At 42.8% G+C, this 27,910-nt stretch overlaps 1 protein-coding gene and 1 long non-coding RNA gene across 6 annotated transcripts in view; one reads left to right on the plus strand and one right to left on the minus strand.

Moving 5' to 3' along the window:
* HS6ST2 (heparan sulfate 6-O-sulfotransferase 2) overlaps positions 1 to 27,910 on the minus strand; it is a 283,140-nt gene that overhangs the window by 77,424 nt on the left and 177,806 nt on the right. For 3 of the 5 annotated variants that reach the window (XM_082445341.1, XM_082445339.1, XM_082445343.1), the window contains exon 3: positions 9,265 to 9,297. The exons of the other annotated variants lie outside the window; for them this stretch is intronic. In XM_082445341.1, coding sequence (XP_082301467.1) covers positions 9,265 to 9,297 — 33 coding nt within the window. The remainder of the gene's footprint in view (positions 1 to 9,264; positions 9,298 to 27,910) is intronic. 5 annotated transcript variants of the gene reach the window in all.
* The window catches only part of LOC309652042, a 496,156-nt gene that overhangs the window by 3,809 nt on the left and 464,437 nt on the right, over positions 1 to 27,910 (plus strand). The gene's annotated exons all lie outside the window — the stretch shown is intronic.

Consider the following 27,910-nt stretch of genomic DNA (forward strand, 5'->3'; position numbering starts at 1 on the left):
TTTCACCCTTATGAATTTCAGAAAACCCTCAGTGTTTCCCACATAACCAGAAATTGTCTCATTAATTAGTCGAGAAAGGTTAGTTGAGCAAAAGAATATCCCAGTGACCATTTTCCCCTGCCTAGGTTCGGAAGGTAGGCTATGGTCTAAAAGGTGTTCGTGAAAGCATCACATAATGTTCATTTCTTCCCTGTAGCTTTTATTCCTTTTCATGCAAACAAGCTGTAATGGGCTTAAGAAACTCTTTATTTTGCCTCATGCATCATCTGTGACATTGTCAAACCAATTCATATGAAAAAATCAGAGGAAGACTATGCAATGCTCCTCAGAAAGTCTTACGCACATTTACATTTAATATAGGAACAATCAGTAAAGGCCACTAAAAGGCCCACGTATGCCCGTTTAGACTGACTCTGACATTCCACAGTTGTACATGAGCAGCTTTCTTTTAGGGCTCCCGAAAAATGAACAAGAATTCCCAGAGAAGAGGAGGTAAACTGTGCCCCGTGGCGAGCAGAAATAAAGTTGGAAATTGTAAAAGCCATGAGAAAAAGACCAATGTGCAACCAAATGCCTTTTACACATGGTGTCTGGCATACCCAAGGTCCAAATCATGAAAGTTGAAAAGTTTTCAAACTGCATCAGGCCTTGACGAAGCCCTTTTATAATTCCAGTGTCTGGCTGATAAGGCGATGCTGAGCTGTCCGGAAAATCAACGGAGCAAATTGGATGGGCAGCCAATGAAAGTGAAGGGACAGGAAGCCCCATGGTGCCACAGTGACAGTCATTTTTTTTTCCTAGGTGCAATTTTAGGATTTCAAAGAAGGCTATTTGCCAAATAGGAAATATTTCAACTCTGGAAGGGGAACAGAAATAATCTAGTAATTTCTACCTTGTGAAATAGTGTTCTCCATTTTACGTGCTCATAAGATCTCCTATGATATATAGTTGTACTACGAATGCTCTGGACAAGACAGTGAGACCAAACTAATGGAAAATATTGCGCACACACACACAAAAACCATCTAGAAGAGTGAAATAGAAAGACAAGGCAGAGGCAATAAACACCTGGAAAAGGATTCAAGGTACTGAGAACCTAAAATAAAAGACATTTAAATCTTTTGATGGAGAAAGGGCTAGAGCTGTAATTAAGAATGAGCATTAAAGAAATGATGTATACACTTAACCGTGGAGCCCCAGTCTATAGCCACGATTCTCCCTGTCTTCATTTATTTCAACTGAATCTCGAATTTTAGGCTCTATTTCCAATCCAGCTACTCTCTCCTCTCTGTGACCCTGGACTATCAGCTGGCCCCAAACCCTCCAAAATAAATGCACTTTACCTATTCCTAAGGGATTTTGCCCCCTTTCATTGATAAACTTCTGTGAGAATAATGAATTACCAGTGCTGTGAACAGAAGTAGCACCCAGAATTAAACAGCAAAAGCAAGCAAACAAGCAAACAAGATTCCCAGGTAGCATAAGTAATTCCAAATCAAGGCACCGGACAGGATGCAGTTGACCTGGATTCTTGTTCTGAGTCTGCCACAAACTAGCTGTGTGTACTTAGATAAGTCACTGTCTTGGTGGGTATCTATTTCCTCACCTGCACAACATAACAACCTTTCAATGAGAGCCATACAGGAACTCCCTGTGCTATCTCCCTCACCTCTTTCCATAAGCCCTATTCTTCTTCAATGTCAAGATCCTGTGACGGTAAATCAGAGATGCACTTCTTTGGAGTTTCCAAACCCTCTTGGATCTTCTTCTTCGGACCCCCTGACCACAAAATCAAGCCCAACTTTTCTCTGGACTTTCAGAAGACTGAATTCCTAAAATCTAGTCATGGAGCTGATTCTTGTGTTTAGAACATGGCGAGTATCTGAATAATAAGTGGAATAGTAGCAACATAGAAGGGAGTTGCCAGTGTACTTCAGATGTTGGTGACTTTCTATCTCTTCCACCTTCTCCAAACCCACGCTTCCTGCTTCCCCATCTTCTCCCACAAAGCCCAGTGCAGCAAGCGTAGGGAAGGTGTGGGGAAGTTAGGGAAGGCAAGCTTTCCAACTCCTACTTTAGTTCCTAACTGGGCTTTGGCTAGGTGCTGAGGCAAACAGCACAGCCATGGCTGCAAGAATCCTGAGTGGCCCTCTAAGAGTTAAGATGCTTTTCTTGGCACCTAACACACTAGTGGGCAACACCTATGCCATGTCATTTTGAAGCTGACTTAGAACGCCTTCCTTCGTTTTAGTGGCATTTGGTTCTTTTTGAAGATTTCCTGTGGGCAAGCTGAAAAGACAGTGAATTTTCAGATATTCACAGATAAGAAGTTGACAGTTACGTTTGTGGTGTTGAATTGTTGCCCTCGCTGGCGGAGGTTAAAACAAGAAGCAACGTTTTAACTTCTTGTGACATTTACAAGAATTGTAAAGCTGGCTTTTGCTGGAAAACTTATGCTTAATCTACGCAGTTCTGATACACTGGAAAATGTTCCTACACATCCACTTTACAAAATTAAACAGAATGTTGGAAAGAGATCTTGGCCCACGTCTCTGAAAACAACTAATTATACCACTTTAGGGCTAGAAAGAACCTAGGGATCATCTACTTGGAACACTGGTTTTATAGACGAAGAAACAGGCTCAGAGAAAGGAAGTGCTACGTCTAAGGTCGTATAGCAGGGAGACCCTTGTCTTTTGATCCTCAAACCGGGGCTCTTCCCACCACAGAAGTGGGCAAAACCAAACGCCACCACAATTACTAACCTTTCATGCCTGTGTTTGTCTTTCAACGGGTAGTTTGTCTTGAGTAACAAAAATGCTGTGAGTAATCAAGTAAAATATCCCTAAGGGTTAGTAGGCCTATTTACACTCTGTGACAGGGAAGTGGGTTAATCAGCCGAATTCTAATGCTGACAAAGATAAGAAAAGTATGGAACAGAAGTTTAACAGGGAGCATACTTTGGGTTATACTTCAGGACTAGCTAAGGGGAGGTGGTCCTAATGATAGAGCGGCCAGGATCAGCAAAATTAGAATTGGTACTGAATCCAGGAAAGTACGAAATAGAGGAAACCAAAGGGCCCATACAAAGTGTTGGTGAAATCTGTACAAAACCAATAAAACAAAGAGCAAGATTCACCTCAATCACACTCCACCCATCCAGTCACTCTCTGTCCACTTTCTTTTTTTTAAATTTATTTATTTATTTTATTTTTAGCTGCATTGGGTCTTCGTTGCGGTGTGCGGGCTTTTCATTGCGGTGGCCTCTCTTGTTGTGGAGCACGGGCTCTAGGCACACGGACTTCAGTAGTTGTGGCTCCCGAGCTCTAGAGTGCAGGCTCAGTAGTTGCGGCGCACGGGCTTAGCTGCTCCGCGGCATGTGGGATCTTCCCGGACCAGGGATTGAACCCGTGTCCCCTGCGCTGGCAGGCGGATTCTTAAGCACTGCGCCACCAGGGAAGTGCCCTCTCTGTCCACTTTTGTTTTATTTTTTTCATGACATTTATCACTCTCTGAGATTAGCTTGTATATGTGTTTATTTTCTGTCTCCCTCCAGCACGTGTGCATGTGAGTGTGCACGCTTGCACACATACACCCAACATGCCCTTTAAGACACACAAGAACAGGGACCTCGCCTGTTTTATTGTCCCCAATGCCTAGAACAGTGCCTGGAACATAGTAAGTGCTCAGTGGATATGTTTTGAATGAATAAATTTGAGAAAGGTAAAAAAAGTTAGACTACAATTGAGGCAAACTGTGAGAATAAACACATCCAAGACTATAAATTCAAGGATGTTTTTATTATTCTTACTTCCAGTTAGAATAAGAGAAGTAGGACTTCCCTGGTGGCGCAGTGGTTAAGAATCCGCCTGCCAATGCAGGTGACATGGGTTCGATCCCTGGTCTGGGAAGATCCCACATGCCGTGGAGCAACTAAGCCCGTGCGCCACAACTACTGAGCCTGTGCTCTGGAGCCCGCGAGCCACAACTACTGAAGCCCGTGCGCCTAGAGCCCGTGCTCTGCAACCAGAGAAGCCACCGCAATGAGAAGCCGGCACACCGCAGTGAAGAGTAGCCCCCGCTCGACACAAATAGAGAAAGCCCGCATGCAGCAACGAAGACCCAACACAGCCAAAAATAAGTAAATAAAATAAATAAAATTTTTAAAAAAGAATAAGAGAAGTACATCAATGTCTCTAACTCATTTAGGGCAAGAGGAATAGGAACGCTGGTCAATATGTGCACCATTATTAGGACAGCTTTTGTGCCATGAAGGTCCTGAAGGGGGTGCTGGCACAGTAAAAGGGGAGTGGCACCATCTACAGATCCATAGCAGGACTTTAGGGCATCAAGTTTGGTTTTCAAGATTACAAATGCAATGAGGGATCTTTGGGACCTGAGAGTAACCTTGAAGGGGACTTTGAAATTGACAGCTGTGTCCGAGAACACTTGGATTTAAGACTTGCAAACAAAGGGCCATGCCAAATTTCTAAAGAGGAAGCTGGGGTGCACCCAGGAAGGCAAGGAACTCACCCAGTTTTCTAGACCATTACAATTTGGAGGGTCTGATGACCTCCGCATATTCCATAGGGCAGTAATTCAACTGCGAGGGATTGTACTTAATTTTGGGAAGGAGGTGAATAAGGTCACCTTCCTTCAAAAGGAATATTGTCCCCTGTGCTAATGCTATAAGCTAGGTCTGTAGTTTCTGTAAGAATAGCTCATTTACAAAGAATTCTCCTAACAATACTATACACATTAACCAAGATTTGTCTATCCCTTTGCTCTAAGTTTTAGGTTAGACGTAATCATTCTTACTCTGGCCTGAAACACCGCGAGCCAACTTGAAATGTAAAATCCCAAAGTAATTCAATATTTGCTAAACTTAAAGGAAGTAATCAATTTCTAATTCGAATTTATGCACATTCTTTTCCCACTTTAGCACTGTCTTTATTTCCCTTAAGTTCCTCTTTGGTCATTACGATTTTCAGCAAGGCTGTAGTCATTGAATAACCTGTCACACACTGCAGATATTTTGAGACCAAATTAAACTCTCAATGTACTTGCATATAACTAAAGAAAACTGTATTAGACGCTTCAGGACAAAGACCCTGTGTGTTCTGTATTGACAGCCTGTTGCTCCACAGAGAGCGTGGCGTCTAGTAGGTGTCCAGTAAATATTCGCAGAATAAATGAAAGAAAAAACATCTATCTCCCCTCTGATAGAATTATTTTCACACATTCAAAATCTCAGGTATATCTGACCAGGCATGTGTGTATGTGTCTATTCCCACGTGCTCATCCTTCAGGATGAAGACATTATCCGTCCTCCGGGCGTGTATGTTTGTATAACAAAACACTGAAGCAAGATTCACCATACAAACTGTCCCAAGAAAGATCATTTTAATTAACATTTCCTCAAATATACCAACATTCCAGCACCTAAAAACTGATCTCGACTTTCATTTAGGCGAGCTGTTCCCTCTTCCCTAGAAAACATACACCTTTGAAAGTTTCCATTGCCAATTTATATCTCCAGTTCATAACAGAAATTCACAGTTAACTTGTCATGCTTTCCCTGGAAAGCTCGGTTTGAACCACTTTCCTAACTCAGACTACTTTTACTTCTGCTCAGACGACTGCCCGTGACTCTTAATACTTCTTGAAGCTAGATTCCCCCATCTGCATTCCTGAGGCAGGATGACAAAAGCCAGACTACACTTCAGCCTCCTAGGATATCCTGCCCTGGAGATGCTCAGCAGGCAATTGGAAATTGGAGTTAGCCTGGAGCTCCGGAATAAGTTAAGAATTAGAGAGGTCAATTTGGGAATCATTAGTGTAGAGGTGAAAGGTGAAGCTATGTCAGGAGATGAAATTACCCAGAATGAGAACATAGCAAGAGAAGAGAAGCAGATCAATGACAGGACCTTGGGAATTGCTTCATTGAAAGGGGCGGGGCGGGGGGGTGAAGAGGAACGCTGTGTGTGTGTGTGTGTGTGTGTGTGTGTGTGTGTGTGTGTGTGTGTGTGTGTGTGTGTGAAAAGAGATCCAACAAAGGAAACTTAAGAAGTGTTGAGAAGAAGACAGGAGGTAAACCAAGATAACAGAGGAACGCTTTCAAGCAAGAGAAGATGTGTAAAAGTCCCATAACCTCCAAAGAGTTCAAGAATATTGAAGCCAGAGAGGCCACTGGATTTTGAAACATGGTGGTCACAGATAGCCTTTGGGAAAGCAGTCTTTCGGGTGAACTCTGTGTGCCCATATGCGGATGTGAATAGATGTATATGCATGTACTCCAAACCACCATAAGATGAAATATTAGTATTGAAGGAGGCTGGTACTGGGTGTACCAGACAATGGTGGTAATAACCACTACCATTTATTGACTGTTTACTATGTGTCGGGAACAGTGCTAAGCACTTGATATGCCCGATCTCAGTTTAATCCTTGAAACAACTCTATAAGGTGTCTACGTTTTATATGTGAAGAAACAAAGGACACAGAGGTTAAAGAAATGACTCAAGGTCACACTGCTAGACAGTGGCAGCACCAGGATCAGACCCAAGGGCAGTTTGACTCTAAAAGCCCGTACTCTCAACCACTGAAGTAATATTTCCATATGCTGACCTTAGCGAGGTAATCTGTGCATGAGGGGAAAAGAGCTGATACATTGGTTGAGCGTCTCTTATTGCCAAGGGCTTTGCATAGGACATCGCCTTTCACATATATACCATCAACATCATGGCTATGTTTAGGTAAACTGTATAAAGTCATATTTTTAAAAATCTGATTCACTTTTTTGGAAAAAATATTTGAAGCTGTATGATTCCAAAACAACCAGTTATAATTCAAATGTATTTACTACAATAGCTCCCAAGGGTTCGAAAGTTAAAAAAAAATGTGTGGCATCATTGATTTGGTGGTTGTTACTGATATTCAAATTACTGACAAACTCATCTGAAAAGTGAGGGAATTTGACAGGATAATCTTAAAGGCCTCCTCCAGCCTTGACTTTTTATGATTCTCATATGCAGGTCTAATGTCAATAGTTTTAAAGGTATGGAATATGAAATAGAATGTAAATGCAGCACAGAACTGGTTTGTATGGCAGCATCCTTTTATTCCTTAAATTTATAGAATTTATAGGGCCTACTGTTAAAATATTATAAAAATAGTCTTTGGTTGTTTGTGGCACTGACTGCTAACTTAAGTAGAAGCTTGGAAACTCCATCACAAAACGATACCCTGAAAATCCAGCCAAATAATTTGCTTCCAACCAAATGCAGCCCTGATAATACGGCTGGCTATAGGAAAAAGAGAGAAAGAGAGAGTGGCAAACACCCTGGCAGTTAATGTTTTTGCTGTCTATAGAAAAACAAATGAGGTTCTGGTCTGAAACAATTAGCATCGCTGTTAATTGTGCATGTGTGAAGCAATAATGCAAGGCATTTGGGATGGCTCTCACTGATTGTTCCCTTCTTTCTCTGGATTAGAAAATCCATTCAGGCAACTGAATAATAGCAAGCATTTATGCAAATTGTTAATTATGAGGCAGAGATAATCATAATCTTGTATATTTATAAAAGGGCATGTACAATGGGGATTACCAAATGAATTGTTGCTTTATTATTTTACTAGTGGTCGAAAAACATGCTAGCCTTGCAAATAGCTTTCATACATCATTCAGTCCACCAGAATTAAAAATGGCCCCCATGGATGTTTACCAAAGCCAATTCTTTTCCATCTCACCATCTGTATCCCTCTCTTCCTTTCTCACAAACTAAGAGCAGGTATAAATTAGTCTGATAATAACTTCTGGTCAAACTGATCAGCCCCATAATAAAAATAAAGAATAAGTCAAGATTTGCTTTGTAACATAGCAAAACTGTTAGAGAGAGATGATTCTGGCATGGAGCAAATTTCAAAACAAAAATAAAACAAAATTCTCGATATTTTCCCTGTGAAAGCCATTATAGGAATAATAGTTAATTGTCCATTATCTTAATGGTCATCCACTCCGTTTTATTTTACAGATGAGGAAGCCAAGGTTCACAGCAGACATAGGACTGGAGCAAAGTCACCCCACTAGTTAGTAGCAATACCTAGTACTCTTGCCACCATGACACATCCAATCTCTGATGCTTAAATGCCCTCCTATACTAATATTGTGTGATTAGCTGTCTATGTGTGTCTATACCATTTATCTCAATGAATTTTTCATCTGACGATGGAATTAAACCCTGAATTTACTCTTCTTAGATGTCAAATAAATCCACTGAGGCCCTGATGGGAATATGGAAGCCCAGCTACTGAAAGCCAAACTGGGCATCTAAGATATGGTCGATCTGCTCTATTTTAATGAGAGTCTGCCCTAGTGGAGGAATCCTAAGGCTATAACCTTTGCTCTTCCTAACCTATCTGGCTCGGGAACAAATGATGTAGGTGGGTAGGAAGAGAAAGTAGAGACACTGGTAAACCTTTATGGAGCCAATAAGCCTAGAATAGGCCAAATACGGTACTGGTGAGCAGGATGATCTTAGAAGACCACGTGCCAAGCAACGAGAGCCACGTTTACAAAATGGCTTACAATTCTCACCGCCTCTTCAGCACTGATGGCAATATGATGTCACAGCTTGTGGCAACAGTCATTGCCTGGAAAGACACTATTCTGTCGCACTCTCAACAGCCCCTCCCCCTGACAGTTAGGAACTTTCTTGTGTTTGATTAGATTTGCTCTGCTGCAGAGTTTATGTCACAAAGGCCCCTGGCCGATGGGATTACTCTACCTTGCAAGTCTACATATGTACATACTTTACAAGCCCTGATATTTTCCAGTAATTGATTTCCCTTCAATAAAATGCTGGCCTAGGTGTTCCCTAAACCACCATCCAGCCTAGTGACAGGCAGGTGGGCCTGAAGCACCATGGAGAACACTTTGTTGATGGTGGGGTCTTCATAACAGAACACTCTACTGTGTCATCCAATTTCAGCAAAAACGAAAAGAAGCTAGTAACCTACTGCCCAACTGTCTGGGGTGTCGGCCCTGAACTTTCATCCCACTTCTGAACTAGGTCAGCTTTATAGCTGAGACTCTATGCTCCGGTAGTTTCAGCTGTTTTAAACTAAAAAAGAGCCCTGAAAAGAATCTGTCCAAGTGGAAACCAAACTATTTATTGTATGGAAATTAAACTGATAGGCAATGGCAGAGTCTATTTATTCTAGCTCACTTGGGTTCAGTTCAGCTAAAAATCCATTGTCACTTACCTTGCTGCATCTAGAATCTGAAAAATCCTCCACCTGTTAAAGGAACAGTAAAACCAGGTGCTAGCAAGAGCTTGGTAAGAGAGGAATTAAAATAATACAAGTTTTCCATTTTGCTTTGATAGCATATTTTTCCAGCTTTCCAAACCGCAAGGAAACAGCTCATGGAGGGCTCCCCAACTTGCTCCCCACTAGCTCCTCTCATGTAGTGGGGGATTATGAATCAGAGGGCTTAAAGGGGCAGGGAAGCACTGAGAGCCAAACCTCCGAAGGGCTATGGGCTGAGAATGATAGATCCTCCACTCGGTCGTAACTAATTCCATTCCCCTTCACACATGCGATGGCAATCTAAGCAAAACACAGAAGTCAATAAACCAAAACCCAGACCACACCAAACCAAGCACTATGGCATCACTAAAACGGAAATGCCTGATTGAAAGAAGCTAGGAGGAATTTACAGGGATTTTTCATATCATCAGGGATATATGAAACACAAATAACAAAAGGAAAAGAAAAGAAAGAATGATTAGACTTTGCGGATGCTCTTCAAACAGATGAAAATTCAAAGCACACAGAAAGTGATACATAAATCGGCACTAGTTCCTTCCACCCAAATGCAAGACATCCATCAAAGTAAGCAATGTCTCTCCATTTAAAAAAATACTCATCTGTTTTCATAATATATGTCTTAAGAGTCACAAAATACTAATTCTACTACGTGAATTTCTGATATTGGCAGGGACTGGGAAGTCGTGCACGGGTCAATTGCTAATTTGAGAGTTCAAATGGGCTCAGTTAGCTTTTTGTTTTACTATATTAAGCATAGGATATTATAATGTGGTAACACTTTTGTGCCCATAGCGAGTTATATGGCCTGGATATTTTCTTGGGAGAAGTGTTTCGTTACGTCAAATATATCTGGAGGCTTTAGGAATGAGGTAAGAGAGACTTTCCATAGCCCAACTAGCAGCAGAGGCCTTGCATCAGCATTTGAGAAGCAATATACAGCTCTTTTATCAGCAGTTCTTGGCATGGCTAAGGACCCCTTCCTTAGTTCTACGAGATGTTAAGACTGGTGGAGAAGCAAGTGTTATGAAAAGAAAAGTGATGTAGTTAATGACATCAGATCTGTTAGACAAGACACCTCCATTAGCTGACTTACCATCCAGGGCCCAATGTGATCCTCTTCCATTCCAGCCACAAGAAAGAAGTAATCTAGAGTATTCTGGCCTACCCCATGACTTAGTTTCCCTACACAGTGAAGAAAGGGTAGTACCCCTTCTACTGCACTCAGCTTCATGAACAAAATATAATACAACTTTGGGTGAAAAATAAAAACAACAACAACAACATGAAAACGTAAAGTTATATGTTGAATCTTAGTGCTAGAAAATTCCAAAGTCAAATATGTAGCACTTTCCAAAACTATAATTTTACTTTTGCTGCATTAATAGAAATCCTCAAATAATATAAGTATGTACATAATTTATGTATATTGATGTCTATGAGGACCAGAGCAAATTTAACTTTGCCTCTTGAGGTTTTTTTTTAAATTTCTATGTAAGTTTCTCAACTGTCTATTAAAGTTTGCTCAGGGATTACACTGAGGAGACTTTTGGAAGCTCATTGCCTTACCTGGGAGTCCAGGTTGCCGGAGGTGGTGAGCCAGGAAGATGTTACAGGTGCACCAATCAAAAGGGTGGGCAGTCATCGGAAGTGAATCAAATGCCATGAGGAAAAAGATAAAAAGGAGAGGCATACTGATTAGAAAAAAATGAATTAACTTTATAAGTCCATTTTACTTACACGTACACACACACACACGCACACACACACGCACACACTCTTTGGAAAGGTTCTTAAATGGAATCTTCTTTAAAAGACCCTTTAATAAAATGAAAGGATAATTATGTAATGTGATAGAGGTGCTAATTATCACTACAACAGCAATCATATTACAACATATAAGTGTATCAAATTAACACATTGTACACCTTAAATTTACACAATGTTATGTGTCAAATATATTCAATTAAAAAATCACTCCCCACAAAAAATGTGTCATTTATTATGTGACAGGCATCATTATAGGTACTTAAGGATACGGCAGTGAGTAAAACAGACGCAAATCTCTGCCTTCACAGAGATTACAATTTTGTGGAAGATGTTTTTATACCATCTGTTTGGAAAAGAGTTCCACAGAAATATACTGTATGTTATGAACTCTAGGAAAATGTTTCTCCTAGTTTTATTTATGTCTTTATGTATGGAGAACATATCCACTGGCATCAGATTCAACATCTGTATTAGAAAGGCTTCTCTTTCTGATTGGAAGGGACATTATTTCTTATCATGATTTCTCTGTGTGGAAACTTCCCCCGCCCCCCACTGAAGACTGTAAGTCAGGTTTCTTTTTAGTGAGGCCATTTGCTGTTCATAGAATTCCACGTGCGCATACCTTGAAATACTGTGAAAACAAGAAGTCTCTAGATGGCAGCTTCATACTACTGTGGGGTACCACATCCCAGCAGAGTTTTTCTCATTGGATGCTCTAGTGTTCTGTAACACTCTGAGATTGGACTCATCAGCCCTCAGCAAGCCACCTCTTGAGAAAGCAACAGCAGGTGGTGGACAAAAGGAGCTGTGCTTCTCATGCCCATGACCCAGACACTGTCTGGAGAAGAAGTAGTAAGAGTAACCTTCTTCTGGACCAAGGTTCAAGATGGGACCAAATATCTCTCAAGTGACAGCTACTACCTAAATGTTAAATGGGCAGGAAAAGGAAAAGATGAAAATGAAGGGAAAACACACACACACACACACACACACATATACATACATATATATATATATATATATATACCAGTGGAAAAATGGGAATTGAGGGGGAGACTTGGGACCCCCCAAAACTCCAGATGGGGATTCGTGCTAACTAGAAACCTCAAATGATGACACCTACCCCCTGGCATTTACATTCTCAGGGTAGGTGCTTAACGCTTCAGAATTAAAAGTGAAGCTTTCTAAGCACAGGGAACTATATCCAATATCCTGGGATAAACCATAATGGAAAAGAATATAAAAAAGAATGTATATATGTGTATAACTGAATCATTTTGCTGTACAGCAGAGATTAACACAACATTGTAAATCAACTATACTTCAATTTTTTTTAAAAAGTGAAGCTATCTATTCACTTTGATATTAAGGATCCAAATTAAGATGTAGGAAAAACAGGATGATGTAAAAATCCGAGACCCTCTGCCTAAAAATCGGGATTCCTGGTTTCTAATCCTGTTTTACCAATGACTCATTTGATCTTGGGCAAATTCTCTTCTCCACTCTCTCAGGGAGCCATATGAAAAGAGGGATTTTCACAAGGTGGTTTCTAAAAATCCTCCAGTTCCAATATTTTTGTAATTCTCTAATAGCTTTGCCTTTCATTTTGGTGCCAAGTTAGTTAAAAGGACAGAAATCTCTAGTCGTTTTCTCAGTACAACATGCCATTAGTAGTTCAGAGAGCCCAGAGCCCCACAGTCTGAGCTTACGAGTAGATGAAAACGTGGCCAAAACAATAACAGCCAAGTTGAAATGCAGCCGATCATCATTCTGTCCAGGGAAACAGCTTTGTTTATTTGAAATAGAGTGGCTGGTTCTCTAGGATGGAAAAGTTATACAAGTAAACTTAACTGAGAATAACAAGGAAAATCTAATTGATAAACAACTAACACCCCACCCCCTTCTCTTTCCGCTCGTGCAGCTGCTTCATCTGCCAGGAGCCTGGGATGTTGGTGATTGCTGTCAATCAGCAGAGACCTCCACAGCCACACTCTCCCAGATAAAGGCTTACATAAATGCTCAGATTTTGCAAAGGGTGGTTAAAACAAACAAAAAAACCCACCAACACTGTTTTGGTCTGATTGCAAATCTGTGGCAGACAATACACTCCGGGAACCAATTACCTCCCACTGTTCCAGGGCTGCCAAGCAAACGGCCCATTCAAGCTCTCTGATTTGTGATACTGGATTGGTTTGCTCCCATACCCAGAGCTGCTGTGCCCTTGATCTCCCACCTTCTTCCCATGTAGGATGCCCTTCCACTCTCATCCTGATCTGACCTAATATACTGCTGCTCAGTTACCCGCCACCTCCTTTTGTATCTTAGGCCGCATCCTCATTTGGTATCTGAAGGCCAAATACAGTATAGCTTAGTGAAAAACTTATTCTGTATGTTGAATCTGGTCCCCTAAATGGGAAGGTGTCCTACACAAAGTCCCAGGTGAAGGACTCTTACTCTTCTGTTGTTTTTCCCAATTTTTATATTTTTATTGCTAATTACCATTAAGTACTTTTTAAATTTTTTATTGAAATATAGTTGATTTACAATGTTGTGTTAGTTTCAGGTGTATAGTAACGTGATTCAGTTATATATTTTTTTAGATTTTTTTTTCCATTACAGGTTATTACAAGATATTGAGTGTAGTTCCCTGTGCTATACAGCAGGTCCTTGTTGGTTATCTATTTTATAGAAGGACTCTTATTCAAACTGGTGCGGGAAAATGCAGAAGCCAGATGAAAGGCCTGGATGATTTTTAAGGCCCTAGGCAAAAAAAAAGAAAAAGCTACTCGTCTTCTTTACTTCTTTACTTGTCTTCTTTACTTTAAAGCTACTTTAAAAATGATGCCTGGCCTCAACCTTTCGCTCATGCACAAGCCTGAGAGGCAGTAGGGGGCCATGGAATAAGCCCAGGTCTCACACAGACTGGGTTCTAGTCCAGGCTCTTTCACTTACTAATTGTATGATACTGCAAAGGTGCCTTAACCTCTCAACCTTGATTTTCTCATCTGCAAAATGGGAACAAGTATAGTACCCACACGAGTAATGATGTTCAACATATTTAACAATCAATACGGTATGGGCACTGACCAATCAGAAAAGAAGCCAAATGTCAACACCCTGTGTAGACAGGCCAATGCATGCCCCAAAAGGTGGTCGTAAGGATTAGATGAGATCATGCCTGGAAACCCCGTAGCAAAGTACCACGTCCAGGGTCAGAACTCAATAACGTTTGTGCATGATTATTTTTATCCAGGGAAGAAAATGAGTAAGAGAATTGTCCAACAGTATTTTGAGTGTATGGCAGGCCAGGGTCAAGACTCCTAGCCTCCTGTGGCCGAGCCCTCTTGCCACCCTGGGAACACAGGCAGCTTTTCAAAGCCAGGGTTCAAGGACATCTACATGTATAAGGCCATGTTGAAAGCAACCATATTTATTGTTATGGGGGAGGAGTATCCCCCAATATCCATGTTCTACTGTTTGACAGCTCTGCTTTCTTCCTCGTTCCATGCCAAGCCTACCAGAAACTGTGCAAACTCCAAGAAAGGGAGCTCTTCAGAGTCTGCCTCAGAAGACTAGAATCCAGAACATCCTTTCCAACCTTTACTCTGTAAGTATTTGCTTTCATCCCCTTTGGCACAACTCTGAGGCCTCCTGAGTTTGTCTTGACTGCTCCTTTCATAATGGCCTCCTTCCCCCCAGATACTAAACCTGGCTTCCAGACCCATCCTCCTGGCCTACTTTCCCTGACAGCTGACAAGATTTCAATCCTATCCTTGCCTTTGAACAGGAACATTTTAAGACTACAGAGTCTTCTAGATCCACAGGAATGACCCTCTAAAAAATGGTTCAATCTCCAATCCCATGACATTTAGAGAGGACATTTTTTTTAACATGTTTATTGGAGTATAATTGCTTTACAATGGTGTGTTAATTTCTGCTGTATAACAAAGTGAATCAGCTATACATATACATATATCCCCATATCTCCTCCCTCTTGCGTCTCCCTCCCTCCCACCCTCCCTATCCCACCCCTCTAGGTGGTCACAAAGCACCGAGTTGATCTCCCTGTGCTATGTGGCTGCTTCCCACTAGCTATCTATTTTACATTTGGTAGTGTATATATGTCCATGCTACTCTCTCACCTCGTCCCAGCTTACCCTTCTCCCTCCCTGTGTCCTCAAGTCCATTCTCTACGTCTGTGTCTTTATTCCTGTCCTGCCCCTAGGTTCTTCAGAACCATTTTTTTTTAACATCTTTATTGGAGTATAATTGCTTTACAATGGTGTGTTAGTTTCTGCTGTATAATAAAGTGAATCAGCTACATATACATATATCCCCCTATCTCCTCCCTCTTGTGTCTCCCTCCCACCCACCCTATGCCACCCCTCCAGGTGGTCTCAAAGCACCGAGCTGATCTCCCTGTGCTATGGGGCTGCTTCCCACTAGCTATCTATTTTACATTTGGTAGTGTATATATGTCCATGCCACTCTCTCACCTCCTCCCAGCTTACCCTTCCCCCTCCCCGTGTCCTCAAGTCCATTCTCTACGTCTGCGAGAGAGGACATATTTTTGATAGGGATTTGTCCCCATACCTCTCCATTTATACCACCTAAATACACTATATACAATACAATGTACAATATATAACAGAGAGCTACGCTGGCTATGTCAAAACCCTGTGGTTCATAGCTGCTGGTTTCTTATTCCCTGAAGTCATGTGGGTGGGGAGAGGCAAATGCAGCACAAGGGAACAGAAAGAGGCCTGGACGGGAAGTCAGAAGACCGAGGTCCTCTTGCTAGCTCTGCTGTGTGACCCCTCACAAGCCCACTCTCCAGAGGGGAAGATGGCTCTCAGTTTCCCTATCTGCACAGTGAGGGTGTTAGACTAGGTGCTTTCCCAAAGGCCCCTGTTCATTAGAACATTCTAAGACTTTATAATGAATGTGACTCAGGAACATTCCTATGAATAGAGCCTGGGTTCTTACCAACGAAGGCTGAGAGAGACACTCTTGCATTGCTCTGAGAGACTCTAGGGCCAAAGGCTGAGTAGACAAGCTTCTCTTCACTGGCCCACTTTTTCCATTAGGTCTCCAGACCGACCCTGGCTCCTCAGGGAACTGCACTTGGGCATGCTCGTGACCTTCTGGCCAGTGCCCGGCGTGTAAGTCAGGAGTTACCTAAATTCTGCGTAATAAGCCAACTTAAGGAGAGCTACTGATGGCTTAATTGTGGTCACTCTCTGAGGTTATACTTGGACTGGGTGGGAAACCTAAAGGAGTGATTAATAGGAGCAGATCAGCTGCTCTGGGCTGGAATCCTTCTAGTACCATCTCTATCAACAGCATGGAGTCATTCTCTAACCCAACATTGGATTCAGAACTCAAGTGGCCACTATAAACGAGTGGTTTGAAAGGTCCTCCTACCATCATCAATCACAGACTCTGAGGGGCTGGGAGGTGTCTCTGGGTGGTCTTTTAGAGACCATTGGTCTTGCAGAACCCTTTCCTGACCCCGAGTCTCTGTGGAGGCGGGGACTTGCTGCAGATCACAGACTGCCTCAGTGGCAGGGCCAAGACCAGGACCCAGCTCTACAGGTCCCTTTCCCTGACAGGGTACTACCCACCCCATGTCCACCAAAGCATGCCTAGGGCGGCAGGCAAGCAGGCATCTGTGTCCCCACATACAACCACACAACCCTTCAGAACAACTCAAAGAGCAATGGCTGCAAAAGACTGGGAAAACAACCCTAAAAGACCCCAAGGACTTTCAATTCTTCCTTTCCAGTAGCTGTTAAATTGTAAACACATTTTCCTAAGCTGCTCTCTCAGGTTTTGTTCTCTGCCTACACACACGTTGACTACATCACGCCGTAACCATCAGCGATTCTTCTGTTCTTTTCCTTTTGAGAAATAATACCTAATACCTGGGCCCTGTGTTGCCAAAACACCAAGCATGTTTTGGAAACAAAGTGGATCTGATGAGGAAGATTGCTACAGTCTTTTTCAAAGAGTGTTTGCTTACCTATTGGCGAGTCAGGCAATTCTCAGTTGCAGAGGTCTTCCCTAAACTGTTTGTTATCTGCAGTCATTACTGAAACTGCCCCATCAGCTCCCCCCGACACTCCTACCCACCAGTTTTTGGTAAAATCCTCCCATTTTGGCATCATAAGAGTGCCCTCTAGCGCTGATCTAATTAAGAACCTGGAGACTGAGGGATTCCTGTTTTCGTGGGAAATGGGTTTAGCTATAACTTGTCCTTGGCTGTGTTAAGATATATTCTTTCTGAAGCATCTCTAAAGCACCTACTTGACAATGTAGTCTTTCATTCAGCAGTGAAAGGAGTGTTTTGCCACTGAACAAACAATGCAAACCAAAAACCAAAAAAAAAAAAAGGGAGGGCCTTAAAAGAAAACCTGGCTTGTGCTCCCTGCTGAGATGCATTCCCACTCATGATGCCGGGTCGCTGTTTGAATTATAAAAGAGGGTGCATAGACGCAGGCCGACTCCATCAATTAAAAGTTAACAGTAATTTTTTAAAAATTAAAAAAAAGTATACAATTTTTAAAGGTTACTTTCCATTTACAGTTATTACAAAATATTGGCTCTATTCCCCGTGTTGTGCAATATATCCTTGAACCTATCTTATACCCAATACTTTGTACCTCCCACTGCCCCACACTACCTTGCCCCTCCCCCCACTCCCCACTGGTAACCACTAGTTTGTTCTCTATATCTGTGACTCTCTTTCTTTTAAAAAGTTGACAGTGATTTTTGCACGAAGAACTCTGTTCTGAAGTGCCAGGTGCCACGCCTCTACACTCAGTACCCTTGAGCAAGTGACACTAGACTAAGCACAAAGGAAAAGAAAAAGGCCTCAGCAGGCGATGAGAAAGAGGTGAGAACAGGCTGGATGGAGAATGAGGCACCGCGAGGCCCAAGCTGAAAGAAAGAAAGACTTCCAGTACATCACCCTGACAGTAAAGAGCAAAGGAAAAGTGACGTCTGAGAACTGCAATGCGCTCCGCTTGAACAAAAGGAAGTTGGGTTGTGATAATATAATTCTGGATTCCATGGAATGTTGTGGCTCAGAGAGGCAAGAGAGAGAAGACAGAGAAACAACATAGTGGTTCACAGCTGGAGAGCCATTTTTCCCAGGATGAATCATACCTTGAGGCTCAACCATATCTGATTTAGTTGATACTTAGCCGTGTGGCTGACAGGGTCTTGGTGCTCGGCCATGTGTCAAGTCTGAGCCTCTGAGGTGGGAGAGCCAAGTTCAGGACACTGGTCCACCAGAGGCCTCCAGGCTCCATGTAATATCAAACAGTGAAAGCTCTCCAAGACTTCTCCATCGCCACGCTAAGACCCAGCTCCACTGAACGGCCAGCAAGCTACAGTGCTGGACACCCTATGCCAAACAACTAGCAAGACAGGAACACAACCCCACCCATTAGCAGAGAGGCTGACTAAAATCATAATAAGGTCACAGACACCCCAAAACACACCACCAGACGCGGTCCTGCCCACCAGAAAGACAAGATCCAGCCTCAACCACCAGAACACAGGCACCAGTCCCCTCCACCAGGAAGCCTACACAACCCACTGAACCAACCTTAGCCACTGGGGACAGACACCAAAAACAACGGGAATTACGAACCTGCAGCCTGCGAAAAGGAGACCCCAAACACAGTAAGTTAAGCAAAATGAGAAGACAGAGAAACACAAAGCAGATGAAAGAGCAAGGTAAAAACCCACCAGACCAAACAAATGAAGAGGAAATAGGCAGTCTACCTGAAAAAGAATTCAGAGTAATGATAGTAAAGATGATGCAAAATCTTGGAAATAGAATGCAGAAAATTCAAGAAACGTTTAACAAGGACCTAGAAGAATAAAGAGCAAACAAACAATGATGAACAACACAATACAGGACATGGAAGCAACCTAAGTGTCCATCGACAGATGAATGGATAAAGAAGATGTGGCACATATATACAATGGGATATGACTCAGCCATAAAAAGGAACGGGGGCTTCCCTGGTGGCACAGTGCTTAAGAATCCGCCTGCCAATGCAGGGGACACGGGTTTGAGCCCTGGTCCGGGAAGATCCCACATGCCGCGGAGCAACCAAGCCCCTGCACCACAAATACTGAGCCTGCGCTCTAGAGCCCTAGAGCCACAACTACTGAAGCCCGCGAGCCTAGAACCTGTGCTCCGCAACAAGAGAAGCCACCGCGATGAGAAGCCCGTGCACCACAACCAAGAGTAGCCCCCGCTCTCCGTAACCAGAGAAAAACCCACGTGCAGCAACGAAGACCCAATTCAGCCAAAAATAAATAAAAATAAAATAAATTTATAAAAAAAAAAGAAACGAAATTGAGTTATTTGTAGTGAGGTGGATGGACCTAGAGTCTGTCATACAAGAGTGAAATAAGTCAGAAAGAGAAAAACAAATACCGTATGCTAATACATATATATGGAATGTAAAAAAAAAAAATGGTTCTGAAGAACCTAGGGGCAGGACAGGAATAAAGACGCAGATGTAGAGAATGGACTTGAGGACACAGGGAGGGAGAAGGGTAAGCTGGCACGAAGTGAGAGAGTGGCATGGACATATATACACTACCAAATGTAAAACAGATAGCTAGTGGGAAGCAGCCGCATAGCACAGGGAGATCAGCTCGGTGCTTTGTGACCACCTAGAGGGGTGCGATAGGGAGGTTAGGAGGGAGACGCAAGAGGGAGGAGATATTGAGATATATGTATATGCATAGCTGATTCACTTTGTTATAAAGCAGAAAGTAACACACCATTGTAAAGCAATTATACTCCAATAAAGATGTTAAAAAAGAAAAGTTGACAGTGATTTTTGAATGTGTTTTAGAGTTCCCCAGATGCAAACATCTGTATTTGTATGTTAGGTTTCAGCAATGTGTTTCCTCACTTTGATCATATACATACTTTTGCTTTGAAGGGAAGGATAGACCATTAAGAATCCCTTAGAAATGTTCTGGGTATAACAGGGCTTGCTTTCTGATAACAAGAGCCTGAAAAGGTTTCACTTATAATAGAAATATAAATGTGCGTGTGTACGTGTGTATTTCTATGGTTTATTTTATCCCATTATTTCCATATTTCGGATTTAGGGATCTGGAATATCCACAATGAATGCTATCTCAGCACTGGTTCAAATCAGCAGGGAAGATTTCCACTGTATCTTTTACATTCCGCTTCACAAGAGGCTGCTCCTCTATCGAATCCCAAATATTGGATGCTGACACAGACAAAGAATGGCAAGCCGCCAATGCAAGACAGAACTGCTTCATTCACATTTTACCATGTTTAAAACACAGAGCATGACAAAGTCCCTAAGGAGTAATGCTTCGGCAAGTGCTAAAATAAAGATCGAGATCATTCTCAGGAAATATTCAGCCAAGTCACTAAGACGATCAGACAGTAACGACACATGGAATGGTCCATCCTGGACATATGTCACTTGCTTTCCTCAAGGAGCTTCTATCTCTGCTGATGTCAAAGTATGGCAGGAGCCAGTGGCTTGGGTCTGAAACTTCCCTCAAGCCAGCCCCAAAGAGGGAACCGGCAGGTCTGTGAAGAAAGAGGCAAGTGCTAGAGCGGAGCCAGCACTGGCTTTGGAGCTGACAGAACTGTTCGAATCCCAGCTCTTCCAAATGTCTTTGGTCGCTTCAAAGCTGTCAGTCTCAGTTTTCTCAACAAAACTGTGACCTCCTTGTGATCTCCAATATCTGACAGAGGGCACAAACAAGGTGCACAATAAAACCTGCTGAATTTACTAAAACCAACCATTTTGATTTAAAAAACTGAAAAATACCCCTCATTGTCCAGATGTTTGGGAAGAAGTAAACGAAACATCTGTATAATGGACTCCATTGTTTAAAATCTGTGTTGAAGATTTTAAGCCACTGCTGTTCTTGCCCACATAGATCTTGCTAGTCTCCATCAATGTGACAAATCAAAAGGTCCAGGGCTGTGCTTGAGACCCCCAGGCCAAACAGTTCTTTCAGTTTGGCAGATGTAATATTCATGACTGGATTTAACTTGGTGCTATTGATGGATGCACCGCTTTTTGAAAATTCATGACCGGTTCGACATTTTTGTGGACTTTGGACACCTTTCCATGTGAAGACGTAGCACTATTTTTAGGCAAAGCCTCGGTTTTCATGAGAAAACAGGTTTCCTTTGATAGCAAGATTCTCAGTTTCATGTCTTACCTGAAGTTTCAAAACCAGGTACCAAAAAGACCCTGAGTGCTTCTGCCCCCCAAATCCAAAATATGGGACAAGTGTGCCAGATTATCTGGAAGAGTACACAGAATATCTTTTTCTAGAATTATTGGAAATTATACCTAAATGACAAACAATAACAATCATACTATTAGCTATTAAATAATGAGTACTTCCTATATGCCAGGCACCATGCACTTTACAGGAGTTATTTCATCCCGAGCAGAAGTCTATACTCATTGTATAGATGAGAAAACTGAGGCTCAGACGGACTCGTACAACTAATAACTCAAATCCAGAGTTGTAGGATGCCAGCACCCAAGCTCATTACCCACTAAGCTGTACTGTACCTGTGAGGCAGGCATCATTTTTATCCTTTTACAGGTAAATTAGGTGAAGCTCAGAGAATAACTTGCTCAAGGTCACATACCTAATAAGTGAAGGCGCTGAGACAAGAATATTCAATACTCCCTGACTCCTAATATTTTTTCGAAGTATAACTGATTTACAATAGTGTGTTAGTTCCAGGTGTATAGCAAAGTGATTCAGTTATATATATATTTTTCAGACTATATTCCATTATAGGTTATTACAAAATATTGAATATTGTCCTGTGTTACACAGTAAATCCTTGTTGCTTATCTATTTTATGTATAGTAGTTTGTATCTCTTAATCCCAGACTCCTAATTTAACCCTCCCCCCTCCCTTTCTCCTTTGGTAACCATAAGTTTGTTTTCTATGTCTGTGGGCCTATTTCTGTTTTGTAAGTAAGTACATTTGTATCTTTTTTTAAGATTCCATATATAAGCGGTATTACATGATATTTGTCTTTCTCTGTCTGACTTATTTCACTCAGTATGATAGTCTCTAGGTCCATCCATGTTGCTGCAAATGGCAGTATTTTGTTCTTTCTTACTGCTGGGTAATATTCCATTGTGTATATACACCACATTTTCTTAAGCCAATCGTCTGCTGGTGGGCACTCGAGTTGTTTCCATGTCTTGGCTATTGTAAATAGTGCTGCAATGAACACTGGGGTGTATGCATCTTTCAAATTAGTGTTTTCATCTTTTCTGGATACATGCCTAGGAGTGGGATTGCTGAATCATATGGTAGCTCTATTTTTAGTTTTTTAAGGAACTTCCAGACTGTTTTCTATAGTGGCTGCACCAATTTACATTCCCGCCAACAGTGTAGGAGGGTTCCCTTTTCTCCACACCCTCTCCAGCCTTTATTACTTGTAGACTTTTTGATGATGGCCATTCTGATCAGTGTGAGGTGATAGCTCATTGTGGTTTTGATTTGCATTTCTCTAATCATTAGTGATGCAGAGCATGTTTTCACATGCCTGTTGGCCATCTGTGTCTTCTTTGGAGAAATGTCTATTTAGGTCTTCTGCCCGTTTTTTTGATGGCATTGTTTGGGGGGTTTTTTTGATATTAAGTTGTATGAGCTGTTTGTATATTTTGGAAATTAACCCCTTGCTCTGACTCCAAATCTTATGTATTCCCTACTGCGCTGTGTGCCACACCTCCACAAGGCACAAACGTGGAAAATAATCTCTCTGTGCACATCAAACCTGCACTGAGAGTGGGGGTTGCCCTCTAGTTACTGTACAAGCCCGCAGTGTGCTCGGAAGTGATTCGTTGTGTGCCTCTCTTCAAGCTTCTCGTGGGACCATTTTTCATTTTGAATTTCAGGATAAACTTGCAGGCGGTGAGTGTCAAGCACTTGACTACACAAGGAAGAGAGGAAGTAGCTCATTTGAAGATGAAAACCTAGTGTAAATCTTTACCGCAGCTATGCTACTCCCCTAGGACGTATATCAGGTGGCAGTGGGTGGGCTAGGGGCCTGTGGGAAAAGGAAGTTGGCAGGCAGATCAGTGCTCGCACGCACTCGCTCTCTCTCTCCCCTCCCCCCTCCCTCCCTCCCTCCACAGCAGGGTGGAAGTGAGGAGTGCTTCTGGCTATTATACCTATATTTCCTTATCTATAGGAAAATTTGATTAAATCACATATATATTAAATCATATACGTGTATATTTTCGAATCTAGAAAATCCAAGGCAAGTTGACCAAGGCAAAAAACAGGAAGGAACAAGAGTACATGCCTCATTCCAAGAAGTCCCATGTAATTACAGTAGTAAGAGGAGAACTGTTGCCTTGGGAAGGAGCTGTGTTTGTCTAATGATGGAGGAATTCATTCTTAAGCAGGGTGAGCCAGGCCACTCACAATGTGACCTGGATGTAGCTTTAAAACCTATCAAAGTTGGAAGGTACCTTAGAGACCATTCTAAGACCACCCTCTGCTTTTTCGCAGGCCCCGAGAGAGAAGGGGACTGGTCCAAAGTCACACAGTTAGTACGTAACAGGGCAATAACCAGCTCCCAGACCTCACGACTTCCAGTTTATGAGTCTTATAAGTACCAGGGTCCTCTACAAGAAAATGAATGTGGCCATCTAAGATAGAGGGATGGGCGTGAGAAGGCCAGTTGGGAGTCAGCAGTAGGGATCCAGGCATGAGGGCTGGGCTTAGTTGTTTAATTGGAACGATAACCTTGAAAGATGGTCTTTCCTGTCTCTTTGTACAAGTGACGAAACTGAGCCTCAGAGAGAAGGGGCTGCCAAAGGTCCGGCAGCTACTTAAAAGACTGGGACTTGAAGGTTGGTCTGATTCCAAAGTCTACGTGCTTTTTGCCCTACCTATGTTTTTGCCCCCTCAATTCTCTGTGGTCATCTCCCAAATAGAAAGGAGGTCCCTCCAAGTTACAAGTGAATTGTAATGTCTTCATTTTTTTGCAGTTGTAGTGAAAACGGGGTGAGCCCTCATCTGCAAACCCACATCCAACAAAGCCTTGGTCAGTGCCTGGTTCTCGGCTTCCAAGGAGCAACTCTGTACTGTCCTTGGCCTTGGGAACCAAGAAAAAACAGGAAGCCATCAGGGTTGCCTATCAAGTCCCTCAAAACCACTGAGGGCTTTGTAATCCACGCACCTCCCCCATAACAAGAACTGGTGGTGTCACCTGAGGCTGCCGAGGCTGCCCATCTGGGAAGTAAGGGCATCTGAGCTGTCAGCTAAGTGGGATGATGCTGTGGGAGGTTCTTGGTGCCTGCAGGCAAGGGATCCAGCTGAAGTCTGCATATAGCACTAGGCAGTACTCATCTCCACGCACAGCTCCCCTCAAGGAGTCCTGCCTCAGCCCTACGATGGTAGCCCCACGGCAGCAGACCGGTGTCTCTTCCTTCCGGAAAGCTGACAGGCACTGAAGTAGTGGGGCAGTCCCCAGGAGTCGGAGGAAGAATTTGGAACTGCTTATTTGAAGCTGGACTTGCTGAATTGCTAATTGCCCAACTGGCACATCATTAGGCTACTTGCTCATTCTTCCCGATCAAGATGGGGTGGGGAGGTGGGCAGTGGATATCCTGTAGGCGGTGGAGAAATCACCAGGCAGCTGGGTTTGTGGAAACCGAATCCTGGTTTCCCACTGACACACATTCTGATCAATCTCCAACTGCCCAACCGTTGGCAGTTGCCCTTCACATTCTGGCTTTAAGCTACTCTGCCCCCAGCCCCTCATCAGATAGGTTAAGATCTGAAAGCCCACACGAGCTGCTGCTGTAAAGGAAGCCCAGTGTAAAGGAATCTTTCTCTAGACAAACCCTTTGAATATATCAGGGTAGTTATTTTAGATTTGGGATGGAGATCTTTCCCAGAACAAGGACACACTTGTCTTTGATTCAAATTTTATTCATTATCCTTCTGACCTATAACTAAATTTCAACAGCTTTATTGAGATATAACTCACATAACCATATAATTCACCTATTCAAAGGGTACAGATCTGTGGTTGTTAGTATAGTCACAGATATGTGGAGTCATAACTACGCTCAGTTTTCAAACATTTTCATTACCTCGAAAATGGTAGCTGTCACCACCATGTCCCCCTACCCCTCCCAGGCCCTGACCACCACTGATCTACTTTCTGTCTCTAAGGATTTTCCTATTTTGGACATTACGAGTAAACAGAATCATATAATGTATTGCCTTTTGTGACTGGCTTCTTTGACTTAGCATAATGTTTTCAAGGTTCATCCATGTTATAGCATATAACAGTACTGCACTCCTTTCATGGCCAAATAATATTCCATTGTAGAGCTATCCAAAGTAAATAAATAAATAAAATGCATCTAAACAATGTCATCCCTACCCACTAGACAAGCCCACAGTCTGTCCTGAGCACCTGCCACCTGCTATGGTACATCTATGACTAGCACCGTGGGGGTACACCGTGGAGATGAATAAGAAGATACAACAAAAACATCCAAGGATTCACCCAGCAAACATCTATTGAGTGTCTCCTACGTGCCAGGAATGTGCTGAGACACTGGGAACACGAGCATGAGCAAGACACGGTCCCTGCCGTCCATGAGCAAATCGTGAGGAAAGCAGTGGGAAAACCATGTATCATAAATATACCTCCACAGGACATAACCACTGAGAGTACCTACACGCTATGGGAAGCTCATTTTCCACTGGGGAGGAGTTCATGGCCCAGGAGGAGTTCATGGCCCAGGAGTTCTTGAGTCCACAAACATTCATGACAGAAACTAGCCCAAGAGAGGCTAGCAGCCAGGGTTTCAGGTGTTTTTGTTTGTTTTGCAAATTTTTAGTTGAGATGACGTTCACATAACATAAGATTAGCCATTTTAAAGTCTACAATTCAGTAGAATTTAGTACATTCACGTGTTGTGCAACCACCACCCGTCTCTAGTTCCAAAACATTTGTATCATCCCAAGAGGAAACCCTGTACCCATTACACAGTCACTCTTTCTTCCCCCTGCTCCCCTCGGCTCCTGGCAACCACCAATCTGCTTTTTGTCTCTAGGGATTCGCCTATTCTGGATAATTCATATGAGTGGAATCATATAATACCTGGCCCTTTCAGTCTGGCTTCTTTCACTCAGCATAATGTTTTTGAGGTTCATCCATGTTGCAGCATGCATCAGCACTTCATTCCTTTTTATGGCTGAACAATATTCCATTGTATAGATGCACCACATTTTGTTTACCCATTCATCCCTTGATGGGTATTTGGGTTGCCTTTACTTTTTTATTATCGTGATTAATGCTGCCATGAACATTCATGTACATGTTCTTTGGTGTGTGGATCTATGTTTTCATTTCTCTTGGGTATATACCTGGTACTGGAAGTGCTGGGTCATACGGTAATTCTATGTTTACCTTTTTGAGGAACTGCCAAACCGTTTTTCCAGAGCAGCTGCACCATTTTACATTCACACCAGCAAGTTACAAGGGTTCCAATTTCTCCCAGAGATTCAGTTTTATTTCTTACTTCCAGAGAAGAGTTCCATTAAATTGGAGACACCCAATTAACCCAAATGATTGACCCTAATGCTGGGCATTAGGCGCTGGGCCCCTTAATTAATGCTTAGGCTGGTGGGAGAAACAAAGCAAATGAGGACAAAAAGGAGAGTACTGCCACAGCTCTGGGAGTGCCTCTGCGCATGCTCACAGCCTAAAGGGGACCGTGTGCAAGCCGGCTGTGGAAACATTCGCCTGACCCACAGCAATGGGATTCACAGTATCTTGCCCAGTAGAGAAGTGGGAGGAGAGCATTCTCAGCTATAAGAACCAAGCCCCGCAAAACCCAGGAGGTAATTTTATGAAAGAAATGACATGAAATCAATAATGACTCTGGCAGTCAGGGAAAGAACAGCACAGCCTTCTCTATTAGACAAGAAATTGGAAGAAGCGTCAATGGGTTGTGAAGGCACTTAGATCCCGTGATATTTGGCACTGGCTCCTGTCCCTTGCAATAAAGATCTGACAGATACCTAGGAAATAAATAATAATGAAGTATGTCGAGCTCTAAAGATGATGGCGTATATCACTGAGACTTGTCCTTATGGCCTGTCTCTCCCCCCGCAGTGATCAGACAAACACTGGATCCACTCCTCTTCCAGCCTGTATCAGTCCCTGGGCAGGTGAGCTCCACTCTGAAGCAGTATTAAATCTTTCAAGCCATACGATGCCATTTTCCTGAGCTGAGGGCTGTCACTTGCCAAGATGACATGCCACCATCCCAGAAGAGCTGAGCCATGATCCCAAATGCCCCTCCTCAAAGCCTGAGAGGCTCTCTTTGGGGAGAGGAAGCCCGGGGAAAGCATCTCAAGGATCCCCATCACCTCCCAGATCCTTGGATCTTCAGTAACCTAAGATGTGGGTGGGTGGATTTCAAATACTTTTAGAAACACAGCCCTCTTTTCAAACAAAAATCTTCCAATAACTCCAGTATATAAAACACACAAAACCTGAGCTGCTCGATTTGAAGAGGGGGTGGGGTGAAGGGAAAGGTGATGAGAGCCGCCACTTATTGTCCCCAGGATGGGAAGAGTACAACTCCAAGGAGCAGCAGTTCTCAAAGTGTGGCATGATGACACTGGTAGTCCCCAAGCCCCTTTCCGGGGGTCCCTGAGGTCCTCCCTCTTCCAAATGGGCGTGTGAGGCTGGATTTTCCTATCCTTCAGCCG

The sequence above is a fragment of the Balaenoptera physalus genome, assembly GCF_965194825.1.
Source record: "Balaenoptera physalus genome assembly, chromosome: X".
Lineage (NCBI taxonomy): Eukaryota > Metazoa > Chordata > Mammalia > Artiodactyla > Balaenopteridae > Balaenoptera > Balaenoptera physalus.